The sequence below is a fragment of the Emydura macquarii genome, unplaced genomic scaffold, assembly GCF_026122565.2.
Source record: "Emydura macquarii macquarii isolate MOO-44397 ecotype Brisbane River unplaced genomic scaffold, CSIRO-AGI_Emac_v2 contig_306, whole genome shotgun sequence".
Classification (NCBI taxonomy): domain Eukaryota; kingdom Metazoa; phylum Chordata; order Testudines; family Chelidae; genus Emydura; species Emydura macquarii.
Window position 1 is genome coordinate 4,232,782 of NW_027130443.1, and position 14,246 is coordinate 4,247,027.

The 14,246-nt window shown below is 63.3% G+C and overlaps 2 protein-coding genes across 2 annotated transcripts in view; one reads left to right on the forward strand and one right to left on the reverse strand.

Annotated features, from left to right (window-relative positions):
* TBXA2R (thromboxane A2 receptor) overlaps positions 1-1,173 on the forward strand; it is a 34,452-nt gene extending 33,279 nt beyond the window's left edge. Inside the window, exon 3 of the mRNA XM_067554189.1 lies at positions 811-1,173. Within this exon, the coding sequence (XP_067410290.1) occupies positions 811-1,080 (270 nt within the window). The 3' untranslated portion in view covers positions 1,081-1,173. The remainder of the gene's footprint in view (positions 1-810) is intronic.
* A 2,523-nt stretch (positions 1,174-3,696) lies between these two features.
* GIPC3 (GIPC PDZ domain containing family member 3) lies at positions 3,697-12,458 on the reverse strand. The gene is made up of 6 exons (XM_067554200.1): positions 12,180-12,458; positions 10,137-10,322; positions 7,585-7,765; positions 5,146-5,258; positions 4,129-4,210; positions 3,697-3,878 (listed from the first exon to the last, which is right to left on the reverse strand). The coding sequence occupies exons 1-6, from the start codon at positions 12,456-12,458 to the stop codon at positions 3,727-3,729; spliced, it is 993 nt and encodes a 330-aa protein (XP_067410301.1). The 3' UTR covers positions 3,697-3,726.
* Positions 12,459-14,246: the final 1,788 nt, after the last annotated feature.

The window sequence follows — 14,246 nt, forward strand, 5'->3', positions numbered from 1 at the left end:
CCCGGCAGGAGGGAAGGCTTGTCCCCCCCCATGTACAGGGGGAAACTGAGGCACGGAGAGGCTAACAGGCTCATCCATGGAGCCAATGGCAGAGCAGGGACCCAGCGCTCCGGGGTCCCAGCCTTATGCACTAGCCCCAAAGCCACCCCCGTGTTGGCGCTGCACCGGGCAGGTCCCGATCCTGGGGCTGCAGACACGACGGGAATAGAAATAAATAAGAAACCCAACCCCAGGGGCTGCCAGCACCTCCCAGCGGCGGCCCCCTGAACCCTGGCAAGGGGGGGTTGATGGATATAGATGGTGCCTTCTGTGGCTGCAGCTGCCAGGCCAGGACTCCCAGACACCCGGTGCAGGACCCACAGCTGGGAGCCAGACCCAGAGCGCCCCAGGGTCTGGCTGTGCCCAGCAGCCTCCCTGTGAGAGGATGGATGGCCGGTCCTCAGCCTGCAAGGCCATAGGAGGCTGGTGGATGGACAGCCAGCCAGCCAGCCATTGCATGGCCCGCGGCGTGGTGGGCTGGCCAGGACAGATGGATGTGACAGCCAGGACAGACAGCCAGACAGTACGTGGCTCCAACCACGTGGCCAGATGGCCAGGACAGACAGATACTGTGTGGCCCCAGGCAGGTGGCAGGATGGACAGACATACACTATGTGGCCCCAGGCAGGTGGCAATATGACCAGGACAAGGGCCATGGCACAACACAGCTGTGGTCGCAGGAGTCGTCCCCCCCCCCCCCCCCGGTCTCCCTGCTCCTCCAGTGAACAGTGCCTGTCCCCCCCACTAACCTCTCTTCTCCCCCCCGCCCAGATATTTATCATCCAGACAGTCCTGCAGAAGCCTCCCCCTGGCCTGCTGCCCCACCAGATCCCCCGGGAGACCGAGGAGCTGCTGCTGATCTACCTGCGCATGGTGACCTGGAACCAGATCCTGGACCCCTGGGTCTACATCCTCTTCCGCAGGGCCGTGCTGAAGCGCATCTACCCCAGCTTCAAGGCGCGGCCCTCCATCGTCTCCCTCTACCCTGTGCTCAACCCCTCGCTGCGCCGCAAGCTCACCCAGGAGTCCGTGATGCAGTAGTGGGGGCAGTTGGGCAGGCAGCGAGCAGGGGGGCAGCCTCGGACCCACGGCCCCAGCGCGGGCTCCTGCTCAGGGGTGCAGGACGGGGAGACGGGGCCCCAGCCCTGGACTCAGGTTGTCCCAGGGACCAACATTGCCTCCCACCTTTGGGCCTGGCCTGCCTGGTGGCAGGGCACTGAACTCCCTGCCTGACCCCTGCCAGAAGCATGAGGGTGGCTGCCCCGCCGGCAAAACAGGGAGCGCAGCAACAGCTCCCAACTCCACGCCCCCATCCCCGCTGGTGCCAGCACCCATGGCCCATGATGCTCCTGGGATGGGGTGCTGGGGGGCCCCCGGGAGCCAGGGCAGAGATTCCCCCCCTCCACACACACATCTAGCCTCCCCCGACTCACTTGACCAGAAAAAGCTCATTTTAAAACCCACAGTCCTTTGAGTAGGAGCCCCCTCAACCTGCACCCAACACAGGTGTCCCCCCCCACACCCCAGGTGCATCCACCACAGCTCCCCGCAGCTGCACCCACTGCAGGACCCTGCCCCCCCAGTGCTGTGTGGAGGAGGCTGGCGCATCACTCACGAGCTCACCCCAGCTTCGCTGCTGGTGGCTGTGCCTGGCCCCAGACGGGCCGAGGGTCCTGGCTGGAATCTCCTGCCTGTGCGGGAGCTCTGGGGTCGGACTCAGCCCCATGCTGGGCCGTGGTGCTGGATGCACCGTTGCTCGGAAGGGAGCCAGTGGCTCTGCAGCTGCGATGGGGGTGGCAGGACAGGGTTGGGGGCGGCAGGGGTGGGTTGGGGGCGGCAGGGCAGGGGCAGGCAGAGAACAGGGGTCAGGGGATGCAGGAAGGGGATGGGGCTGTGGGGGGGAGGGGGGAAACCGATCATGATGGACGTTGATATCCCAGCAGCAATTCACACATTAATTTCAATAATAAAAGTCTGGTTTGCATCCCAGCTCTCCCGGGGATGAATTTTGGTGCCGGGGGGCAGGGCAGGACAATGTATTTTTCCACCTGGGTTTGTCTCCTGCTGTTCATTGCAGGTGACCAGGCTGGGGAGCTCATGGGCCGGGCCCTGGCTAGCAGGGGGGCAAGAAGGTGGGGATGAACGCCTGGGAGTTTATTTAACATGGGCAATCCTGGATCCACCGGCCCCAGGAGACTCTGTGGCCGACTGGAGCACGGGCAGGCAGGCCCAGCCCTGGCGTTCCGCATTGGGAAGAGACTTTAATTCTGACGCTTTAAAACTCCTTGAGGTTGGTTTGTCGGCATTAATGTGGGGGAGAAGCGAGCTCCCGGCCCCCCCACCGGGGCATTCGGAAGCCCTTAGCCTCCACCTCACAGGAGTGAACAAACCTGGGGGCTCGTTCTTTGCCTTGGGGCCGCTCGCGGTTCACGTTTCCCCACAGCCCCGGGAGCCAGAAACTGACCTCTTTTTTTCTGGTTTGGTTTTAATGAACGCTGAGATTCACCCACGATCCCGGGACTCCAGGAGCTGGGGCTTGAAGACACTCATCACATATCACAAGATGTGAGCTCAAATGGCGACTCCTCCCCGGGCCCCGCGGGTCCCAGGCCCTGCTCCCTCCCGGCGGCTGCCGCTCCTACTCTCAGCCGCCCTCGTGCCCCCCGCCAGAGATGGGCAGCGAGGGGGCCCTGGGCTGCCAGGGGAACCAGCAGAGAACGATGGAGGCTCTCTGCCCCGCTTGCTGCCACTGGGCGAGGCCTCCTCCCGGTGCCGGGGCAGGGCTACCGCCCGCATGCATGGAGGGCAGGCTGGCACTGCCCCTGCCCCACATGTGATGGGCGAGGCGGCTGGGCTGAGCACCGTGTGGCTAGGGGAGCCCTGCACCCTGGTGGCCGCCCTTGAGCTGCTCACCCAGAGAGGAGCCCAGCCGGGCCACAGTCGCGTGTCTCCACAGAAGGAGGCGGCCAGCGGCAGGCCTGCGGAGCTGGCGTCCCCACCGGGATTTGCTGGGGGGGCCGAGTCCCGTCCCTCCCCCTTCACGCCCCTCCCCACCTCTGCACCCCGGGAGCTGCAGGGCCCCTTCGATGGCGGAAGGCCAGAGCACCCCAGCCACACCGCCTGAGGGCACCCGGCCCTTGGCAGTCTCAGCGGGGTGCCGGCCCCACACCGCCAGCCCGGCCCTGGGAACGACCCGGGGGTTCCAGTGCTGCCCCCCCTGCCTGACCTGGGGCACAGCCCTGGCTGGCCGGGGGTCCCAGGCTGGTGGGGGAGGGAAGGCAGCCATCAGAGCAAAGGGCGAAGAACGGGTCAGAGTCGCACCAGCCCCACGACGCTACCCGGGCCCTGGGCTGTCCCCACCTCCCCAGGGCTCTGTCCCTGCCCCGCCCAGGGGGCCCTGGCTGCTCTGCGGGCGGAGGGAGGCAGCGATGGACAGTTGCTCCAGGGCAGGGCCTGGGCAGGGGGGCTCCTGGGCCCCACAGCCTGGAACTAGCCCCAGGCCTGCAGGGTCTCGCCCCCCACCCAGCCAGCCAGAATTGGGACCTGGAGCAGATCTGGGGCCTGGGTTACGCCCAGGGACGGCCCCGCGGGCTCCCTGCGCCATGTGGAGTGAGGCCGGGCTGGGAGGGGATGTGTGGCATGGCGGGGGGGGAAAGGGGGAAGGGCCGAGTGCTCCGCACCCCCCCACTATTTCCTGCCCCCCTGGGCTTCGCTGATGGTGGCCCAGACCTCGGCCACAAACTCAGCCGGGAACGCGAACTCGCCCAGCACCGAGTCCAGGCCGGCGGCGAACTCGGCGGGGCTCGGGCGCTCCCGCGCCACGTCCAGCAGGGTCGAGGCTGCGGAGAGAGGCAGAGAGCTCAGCTGGGGGGGGGACAGGGCTAGGGGCTGGCCCCCCCTTCCCAGGGACAGCCCCAGAGGCTGAGGGCACTTCATGAGAGGGACGACGAGGTACCAGCCCAGCCTGCCCTCCCCAGCTCCTGGCCCCCCACGCCAGCCCTTACTGCCCCCATTCAGCCCCTGCTCTCCCCCCACCTGCTCCCCCCATTCAGCCCCTGCCCTCCCCGCCCAGGGCCCAGCCCCGCTCACCCAGCTCCAGGTCCCGGATGCCCATGTAGCTCTCCAGAAGGTCGTCCACCCTCCGGGCCACCTCCTCCTCCAGGGCGCTGGGCTGCGGGCGGGAGGCCGGGTCAGCGGAGACGCCGTTGGCCCAAGGATCTCGGCCCCTAATGGCTGCAGGGAGCTGGATCCTGGGCCAAGCACGGTGCAGAGCGGTGACAGCCGGGGGGAACCGAGGGGGCGCACCCCCCAAGGGCTGGCGGGAGAGGGGAGCCAGCTGGGGCACTGGTGGGGGAGGGGCCTTGGCCAGCTGGACCTCGCTCTGCACCAAGGGGGTTCCCTGGCCCCACCCAGATGAGCTTTTTGCTCCTTGATAGTTTCAGACCCCCCCCCCACGGGGCCACCTCCCCCGGTGACAGATGTGGCCCAGGATCAGGGCCCCCTGGTACAAAGAGCAGCTGCTCAGGCCCAGACCAGACCGGGGGAGGCCTGGACAGGAAACGTCCCCTTTGCAACGCGGGAGGGGGACAGTCCCAGCCGTGCCTGGCTCCGCAGCAGCTGGTCGGTGCCAGGTTGGCGAGTGGATACAGACACGCCTGTCCGGGCACACGCGTGACTCGGAGCCGGGATCTCTGAGGCCATGCACATTTGCACGCAACTGTGTCCCCCATTGGCATGGGGCCAGGGTGGCGAGCACGCGTACAGCGCCGTGCACGCATGGGCCTGAAGGGGCGACTGACTTCACTGGCATGTGTGCGAGCACGTGTGTGTGAGCACATGCACACGTGAATTCACAGGCACTTGTTCCCAAGACCCTGGCTCCCTCTCCCTGCAGGACCTTGTCTCTCGGACGCCTGGGTCCTTTGGCAGAGCTCCCAGGGAGTCAGAGCTGGAGCGCGGGGTCAGGGAGAGGCGTGTCAACAACTTGCTCTGGGAAATGGCAGCGTAGGCCCCCCCTCCACGCCCACAGCCCCCCCCATCACTTACACACCCTTCGCCCCCTCCTCCGCCGCAGCAGTGGGAAGCGATCGCCCACCCCCGACTCACCCCCTCCTCCAGGCTGGCGGTGCCCCGGGCGCGCAGCCGCAGCGTCTCTCTGCCACTGGTCACCTTGCCCTCGCCCGGGAACTTGCAGCTCTTCGTCCTCTGCCCGATCATATCTGAGACACAGACGGGGGGGCTGTTGACGCCGGGTCCCAGAGCCAGGGCAGGACCCTGGCACCACTAACAAGCCCAAGCATCTTTCCCTGGTGCCAGGGGGAAGCAGGGATCCAGCTCCACCCGAAACACCCCCCTGCAGCTAGGGTAGGCCCTGGGCAAAGGGACAGTGGCCCAGAACTCCCTCATCTTCCCCCACAGCAAGTCCTGGGAAGTGACTGGCCTCTGGCAAGCATTGGGGGTGGATGGGACCCACTGGGGTCTATCAGACCCTGGGGGGGCAGGAAGGGGGTCTGTCAACCGGCCTCTCCAGGGTCTGGCCCCCAGATGGGAACCCAGCCAGCAGCCCAAGGAGAACAGCCCAAGCTCCACTGAATGTCGCCCCCACACAGAGCCCAGAGCCCTTCTCTCTGTATCGCTGGAATGCAGCTACCTCTGGGGTGGAACACGGTGGCTGATCCAGACCAGCACGTTGCCAAGAGCTGGGTGAGGGCCAAGCGTCCCTTGGATGCCTGCAGCCTGGGGGAGGTGAGGGGCAGTGTGGAGGGGGTGGAGAACATGGGGGGTAACGTGTGTGTGAGGGAGCAGCGGGGGTGTGTGTGTAAATCAGTGTCAGGGGGATGGGGCAGTGGTGGGTGGTCGGCTGTGGGGAGGCATGTGGGGGGGGGTTTGGAGGGTGGGGGGGGTAGATCCAGGCAAGGGCGTTGTAGGTCGGCAGGAAGGGTTAAAAGCTGCAGCAAGGCTGAGAACGACATTAACTCGTTCCAGCGATGGATCGGCCAGCGCAGGCAGCCCCCAGCGGGCGCACGGGCACCTTGATCCCCAGTTGCTGGGTGGGTGGAAGCAGAAAGGCCCCGAGCTGGTCCCAGGCCTGAATTAATGGGATCCAAAGTCCCTTCCCCAATTACCTCCATTAACTCCTGGGCTGGCCCCAGCCCAAGGAGTCGTTCAGACCCCAGCAGCGACCCACAGAGTCTGGCCAGGCCTCAGCACCTGGCCCAGCCATGCTGTCAGCGCCCCCTGGTGGGAGACACCGACATGGGCTGCCCGACGCTCCCTGGGCAGCAGGACAGAGGGGGCGGCCGGAGGCCAGGACGGGCGACCTGAAAAGTCACAGGGCCACAGCGCCCACGAGGGGCTGGGCAGGGTCCCCGCTGCAGGGGGCCGACTTGCTGGCCCAGCAGAGGGTCCTGGGGGGCTTGCGGGGCCAGGCCCAAGACCGGCTCAGGAGCAGGCTGGCAGTGGCTGCCCCTTGGCTAACTCTGGAACCCCCAGGGTCTCCTTGGAGCAGCTGCATCCCTCGTCCCGCCGGCCGCGGATCCGGCTCCCCCTGCACACAGGACCTGGGGAGCTATAACCCAGCCGGGGCTGATTCATCGTGGGGCTGAGTGATGCCATCTCAGAGCCCGGACGACGGCCCCGTCACCGCCCCGTGCCCGACACAGCGCCCAGCCGCGTCACGGGCCGTCACGTGCGATGCACCTGTGGGTGGGGTGGGGTGGGAACTGGCAGGATCCACGTGCTGCTGGCTGGAACCTGAAGGCGCAGAACTCAGATGGGAAAAGCAAGCGAGCCCCAGCTCTGTGAGCCCTCTCGCCCTCTCTCCCCCCAGGCTCAGCAGCCACATTCGGGGGTCAGGGTCAGCGGAGGGCTTGGGCACATCATGAGATTGTCGCTCTGTGCCAGGCTGGAAGAGCAGCGGGCAAGGCAGGCCAGGGCCGAGGGGCACTGGCAGAGCCGTGCTGGAGACCCCAGGCTGGGTTAGCAGGGGGCTGCGGGTCAGGAGTGAGGGGCACCGGCAGAGCCGGGTAGGAGCCTTTTGCTAAGACCCCAGGCGAGAGTCGCTCAGTGCTGCCGGCCCCGCTTGCTGGGGGACGGGCTGGAAGGGCTAAGGGCTTCCCACCGCGAACATCAATGGTCCCATGAGCCTCGCCAGGCCAGAGGCAGGATGGATTCATGGGGCAGAGACTCTGAGCTGGGACCCAGCAATCGGGGCTCAGTGTCCAGCTCTGCCTTATGCTCGCTGTGATCTCAAACCACCCTCCCGTCACACACCTGACACTGGAGAGGCTGCCCCTGCAGGGACGCGTGGATAGACGGACAGTCCTAACGCCCCGGGCTCCCCCACACACAGTGAGGTGCCCCTCACTCCCGACCTGCAGCCCCCCGCTGTCTGAGTCCTGGGCTCCCCACACAGCTCTGCCGGTGCCCCTCATTCCCGACCTGCAGCTCACGCAGCTGTTTAACCCCCGTCCCCTGGGCTGTGGCCAGGGCCCTAGACAGTGAACACTTGACCCCGCGGCCTGCAGCGTGTGCGGGGGGACTCACCAAATGCCCTTTTGGGCTGCACCAGCCGCAGCGTGAAGGGCTGGGCCCTGGGCAGCTCCCGCAGCATCTTGGCGACTTCGTAGTGGCGGCAGCCCACGATCGTCTGGTCGTTGATGGCCTCGATGCTGTCGCCCACACACACCGTCTGGACGCGGTTGATGATGCTCTGGTCCTTTATCCTCTGGGGGGCAGACACGGCCGGTCAGCAGGGGGCGGCGCTGTCCCCTCAGCACCCGCCAGGAATCCTGCAGCTGGGAACTGCCCTCATTCCTTACACGTCAGGAGGTGGCCACACAAACGCCCCCCCCCCGCCACCAGGGGGCAGCACTGCAGGAGGGGGGTGATCCCAGATCTGCACCCCAGGGCGGGGTGGGGGGGGTGACACCCCAGGGATTCCCAGAGAGCAATAAGAGCTGGCATTTCTCCAGCGCCGTGTACCTGGAAGGACCCTCCCACCCCCGTGCTTTGCGAGGGGGGCCGGTCACGCCAGGGCAGGGCGGCGCCAAGTGAATGGGGGTCCTGGATCTGTGGAAGCCACAGGGGGAGCCGGGGGGGAGAATGCGACTGCACAGCTGGGACTGCGGCCTGGCCACAGGGACACGCGGGCTCCAGCTCCGGGGGCTCTCGCGGGCATAGACGGGCAGGGCCAGCCGGGGCTGGGCAGGCGACAGAATCTGAGCATCTCCCGCGGAATTGGCAGCAGGGCAGGTTTTCCCACCGGGCACTGGCCAGGCCAACCCCAGCCTCAGGGGAGAGACCCCCAGGGTCACGCTCGGATGTGAGCTCAGCCCTTCCTCCTAGCTCTGGTCCCTGGAATTCGAATCTGCCCCGAGACTCTCGTCCCCGCTGGGGATCCCCGTGCAATGGGGGGTTTCCTCAACGCCGGCTCTGCTTACGCTGTGTGTTCAGCGAGAGTGAAACCACGCGCCACCTGTGGGGGCTGGGCCGGCCGCAGGTTCACACCCAGTGGTGGGGGTGGTGCTCGCTCGGTGAGGAGGCTGCCTGGGTTCCTCCTCGGTCCCGCTCTGCACCGCCAGGCCCTGGGCAGCGCGGCCTCTCACCAGCACCGGGGCAGGAGCGGCAGTGATGTGAGCCCAGCTCCAGAGCAGGCGCCTTTGTGGCTAAGGCACAAGATGGGGAGCCAGGCTCACGAGAGGCTGTGTGACCTAGTGGCTAGAGCCCTGGGCTGGGACACAGGATCTGATCCCAGCTCTGCTACTGACTTCCTGGGTGACCTTGGCCATGTCACTTCCCCTCCAGCCCTTCGCTTCATCTGCTTAGGCTGGGATCGTCGGAGCACATGCAGCACCAGCGCAATGGGGACTGGCTCACAGATAATCATTCCCTGCTCTGCTACTGACTCATTCGGAGACCCTGAGCACATCCCTGCCTCTCAGGGCTGGATTGGAGAGAACCCAGCCCTGGGAAGGGAGGGGAGGAGGGAGGTAATCGCCCTTCCCTCTCTGCATCCAGATGAGCAAAGCTTCAGGCTAGGTTTCTTTTGTTAGGGAGAGAAGGATTTGCGCTGCCTCCTTGGTACCTTGTGGCAGTGAGTTTCCCAGGCCATCACTGGGGAAAAGCGTCGCTTTGGCTCAGTTTCAAATTTGCCACTTTTCTGGGTCATTGAACGACTCCTGCTCTCGCCCCAAGAGACGGGGAGAGCAGAGACACCCCCGCCTCCGTTAGAGCAGCTCCGCTCCCGTAGCCTTTGACCAAGGCTCCCTCCACCGCCTCCTTGGCTGAGGCTCAGTCTCTGCTTGGTGACATTTCTCCCATGTCCCCATTCACCCCCAGCACGTTTCCAACTCCTTGTGCCCCAGCGCCTGGCCTGATCTGGGGGGTTCCCTGCTGCCTGCAGCAAATGGGCCGTTTACATTGTGTGAGGAGGATTTTACTGAGAATAAATATCTGTAAACTCTCTGCTCTCAGCTCAGCTGTCCCAGGGGTGGAGGGCATGAGCCTGATGGGCCATCTCCTGGAAACCAGCCTTCCCCGCCTGTTGGAGCCTGCCTTCTTGCCCCGTCCTGGACTGTCTGACCCCAAAGTTTTGACTTTTCAGCAACAAATTGAAAATGGAAACCCTGCCCGGTGCCTCCTGGGAGTTGTAGTTCAGTGATTCTCTCTCCCACGCTCCTCTATGTGCCAGGTTGCCTGCTCGGACTACTACTCCCACAATGCACCAGGCTCTCCCCTCTTGGTGAGGAGTCATGGGAGTCAGGGTCATGGTGCATCATGGGAGATGAAGTCCAGTTGGGCAGCCAGGAGAACAGGCAGACAAAGCACCCGAACTACAGCTCCCAGGAAGCACGGCGGCAGCGTTCCCAACTCCAGGCAATCTGGCCCTGGGCAATGCAGGTTTTTAAACAAACACTGGAGTTTTCCCAGCCACTTTTCACCCAAAAAAACCAAACCAATACCCTCCCGAGAGATAATTCTTGACCATCTCTCATGCGTCTCCCGCGGAATTGGCAGCAGGGCAGGTTTTCCCGCGGGGCCAGGCCAACCCCAGCCTCAGGGGAGAGACCCCCTTCCAGCCCATGGCCCTCACCCACCTTGATGAAGGCGTAGCCGGCCCCATTGTCAGTGATGGTCAACCCCAGCGCATCCTCCGTCTTGGTCACCTCCACCTCCTTGGTCTCGCCCCGCACGTGTGCGAAGATGAAATCCTCCAGGACGATCTGACCCCCCAGCAGCTTCTGCATGTCCACCTTGTGGGTGTTGAGGGTGCAGAAGAGGATCTGCCGGAGAGCAGCCGCGTCACCGTCTTGCCCGCCGGGGTTGGGAGCTGGGGACACCCTGCAGCTCAGCAGGGCAGCGGCTGGCTGGCACCAGAGCCATGGCACCCCACCCAGGGGTCGGAAATGTCCCTAATTTTGCCCCTTGGGAGTTGCGGCCCCTGGAATTCTGCTGGATGTCTGGTAGGGACGAGTCGGCTCGGGGGCTGATTATTTTTGTTCATTGATGATCACGTGAAAGGCATTTGCCTCCAGAAAAGGGCAATGGGCACATTGGGGACGTGAGGCTTGTGTTTGCTGGAGACCTTTGTGTTTCCTACGGCAGCTGTTTGCCTAAACGAGCCCGGCACCACCACCTGCGACAACCCTGTATTGCTGCTAAGCATCAGATCTGTTGTGGTGGCTCTCTCCACCCTTTCCTTGCGGCAAACTTCTTTCACGTGATCGTCAATGCGCAAAAAACAGAATAACCCGCAGAGCTGAGTTATCTCACCAGCCCTACTTGGAAGTTCGGGGCCTGCAACTTAAAGTGGGCAAAATTAGGTGCATTTTCAAACCACAAAAATGATGGGTTTTTGTTGTTATTGTGGAAGCAGGCTGGCTGTCCGTTAATTAACCAGGCTGGACTCAGTCCAATTCCTGGCTCTGACAGACGCCCTGTGGGACCTCGGGCAAATGTCTTAGTTGCTCTGTGCCTCAGTTTCCCCATCCGTAAAATGGGGATAATAATCCTTCCACGTCCAGCCAGTTCGGATTGCGAGCCCTTTGGCGGTGGGGAGTGTCTGACGGTGACTGTGCAGCACCAGCACAATCAGGACCCTGCTTTCAGCTGGGTCCTCTAGGATGCGCTAAATAACAAGGGTGAATTCCTGAGACACACTATTCCCAGAGCCAGAGCAGAGGGCGTGAGCGTGACCCCGACAGGATGGAGGGGCAGGGGCAGGTCTGCAGAGGAGCATGGGTTACTGCCACCTTTTTCCAGCGTCCGCGGAAGCGACAAGCTGAAATGAGCATCAACAGGAACAAGACAAGGGAGCTAATGGGCAGCCCCAGCTGGGCCCACACAAGAGGGACGGAGACTCACCCAGCCCGTTGCAGGCGAGCTACGGAGCAGCATCGGATGGTAACAAGTGAGAGTCCAACTTGCCTGGGCTGCAGTCTAAGCCCCGCCCCCCTCCACCAGCCCCCTTGCAGGACAATACTAGGACTAATGTGCCTCTCCCCAGCACCATTCAGCTGAGGATCTCAAAGCACCCAGCCCCATAGGTAGGCAGACAGCCACTGCATAGGTGAATCTGTGCCAGCTGGTCTTGATAGTCCCAAGTTACTTGGCTAAGGAACAAACCATCCAGGTTTTTCCTCATCACCCCTACAGATCACACAGCTGTTTCCAGGCGTAGATCTTGCTGAAGGTGGGGAAACTGAGGCACAGAGCAGGGACGTGACAGGCACAGGGTCACAAGAGAGAGTCATGGTGCTGCTGGGACTAGGTCCCAGGTCTCCAGCCTCGGCTTGCCTTGCCCGCCCACGGGGGGGCTTTGTAATGACCCATTCAGGAGCAGCGTGTACTGCACATGGCCCCGGGTGCATCGCTGAGGACCCAGGGCCTGGATTTCCCACGGCTGGGAAGGCAGCCCAAGACCGGGTAGACAGCGCCAGGAGCGCAGCGTTCTCGAGACAAGCCCTACAGCTGTAACCTAAGAGCGGGGCTTTGACCAGAGCCAGCCTGCTGGAATGAGCCAGAGCTCCAAGGGTTAACAGCAGATGCCCCCTCCCCCCGATTGAGGGCAGGGGGGAGCCTGGGCGCCGGGGCAGGGGCATCAGGCAGGTCTCTGGGCCGCTCCCCCGCCCCCGCCTCACCTCGGTGGGAGAGATGTCGAAGGCGTGGGCGATTTTGGCATACAGTTCCTTCACGTTGGTGAAGCCCTCGATCCTGCCTGTGGGGCTGCCGTGGGCCAGCTGCGTGTGGAACACCAGCCTGGGCCGGACCCGCGGGGACGGCTGCGGGCGGGTGGCGCGGGGACTGTCCCCGGCTCTCCCCGCCTCGGGCGAGGCCTCTGTGGCGACCCCCTGCTCTGGGGACACCCCGTTCTCCATGGGCTGCTCCTCCTTGCTTCGCCGGCCCGATCTCTGCAGCATCCTGTCGCCTGCTTTCGGGGCCACAGATGGCAGCTGCCCCTGCTGAATTATAGATGGCTCCGCGCCCGGCCCGGTGAATGCGATCCCCTGGCGTGCAGGTAATTCGATGAGTGTCAGATGAGCTCCCCTCCACGCAGGCCTGGCTCCAAGCTGCAGGGACCGGGGGGAAGGGGGGGCAGGCAGAGCCCACAAGAGTCACAAACACCCACAAAGAGCGGCTCTGCTGAGAGGCAACAAGGGGCCACAGGGGTTTGCCTGTTCCACCAGCTGCGACTTCCGGTTGAAGGCCAAAGTGTGTTTACCATCAGGAAAGAGACCCTATAAAAACAGCACCTTCTTACAGCGGGTCACTGGCAGGGACTGAACCAGCAAGTCTGGGATCTCCCTGCCTCTGGCACCTGAGCTCTGGTCATGCAAAGGCAGCTGCCACCTCATAAATGGAGCGGGGAACAAAAAGCCATGCTGGGTTCCCAGGGGTACATATGTCCCCTGGCCAGGGGTACCTCAGCCCATGCATGGAGATGGCCAGCTGTTCAAATCCCACTGCTGGTCAATTCCTGGACAGGAAATGCACAGGGAGCATTGGTGCACAAAGCCGGAGCCTCCCCCCAGGATCTCCAGGGCGGGCCAGGTCAGCCCCTGGCCAGTGTTGTCAGCAGTGGGCTAGCGATCACTGCGCAGGAGTGAGGTTTTGTAGAACATCCCACACGGTGCTCTGCCTTGCCTGGCAGAGACGTGGGTTTGGATTTTCAACTCAGCACCTTGGAAAAGTCGCACCCGGCTCAGGGTGGAAACTGATCTGCGTCAGAAGGAAGCATCTCTGTTCCAGCACTGTGAGGTTTCCTCTGGGAGGGGAGAGCAGCAAAACTCAGCCTGATTAGGGTATTTTAATGCTATGGCAAATATTTCCCCACAGCCACACTCTGCATCTCTGCTCATCTGTGATTTCATGTCAGCCCGGCTTCCTTGGCTGACACAGTCAAGTCCTGCAGGAAACCACCTGGCTGCAGGCCGGCTTGAAGGATTCTGTTCCATCTTGTGCACCAGCAAAAGGGACAGCCAGGGCGCTACTGCTGAATCAGCATTGCTGGGGCTGCTGGGAGAGGCAGGGAAAACCCAGCTTGACTTTCAGATCCCAGGGGGAGAAAATAAAAAGGATCTTCCACCGTGCGAGTTGAGTCACGTGGATCTGGGACCATGGAAGCAACACCACCCGTTGTCCCAAGAGGCCATTTGTATGACATCACCAGGACAGCAACTTAGACGGGGTCCCTGCCCCACAGGGAATCTTTAAAGTCATTTACTCTCTCTTCAGTTTCCCCGCGTGCAAAATGGGGAATGGGGGACCTAATCCACGAGGGCCTCCTCCTGCCACTCAGGGAGCATGGAACTACTGCAGGAGTGAACCTGTGAATACTGGTGCAGAACTGGGCAGTGGTTATTGTTGTGAGATGCTTTGAAGCTCTAGGTGGATCTATGTATTAAAGTGCCACCTGCCCCGGCAGCATCTCATGCTGCTTACACACACTTCACTTTCCCGTATCCTGATCTTGGTCCAGCAGCAAGGTCCCTACTCGCAAGTCATGTGTCTTGCCCAAGGTCACACAGAAGTCTGGGGTGAAGCAATTCCCAGTCCTGGGCTTTAGCCACAAAACCCTCCATCCGCTGTAACTCAGGTCAAAGCACTCTGCAAACATACTCACTCCTCTCGGACAATGAGGGCTGGGCAAGCTAGGCACTCGCCAGGGGCCTCATTGCCCAAGAGACTGAAAATGAGCTCAGCCAAAA

Excerpts from the sequence above, each read along its gene's own strand:
- GIPC3 (XM_067554200.1), bottom strand. The coding sequence starts at position 12,458 with ATGCTGCAGAGATCGGGCCGGCGAAGCAAGGAGGAGCAGCCCATGGAG. Across the intron at positions 7,766-10,136 it reads CCGGCTACGCCTTCATCAAG|AGGATAAAGGACCAGAGCAT; the intron begins GTGGGTGAGGGC and ends TCTGCCCCCCAG. Across the intron at positions 3,879-4,128 it reads CATCCGGGACCTGGAGCTGG|CCTCGACCCTGCTGGACGTG; the intron begins GTGAGCGGGGCT and ends CTCTCTCCGCAG.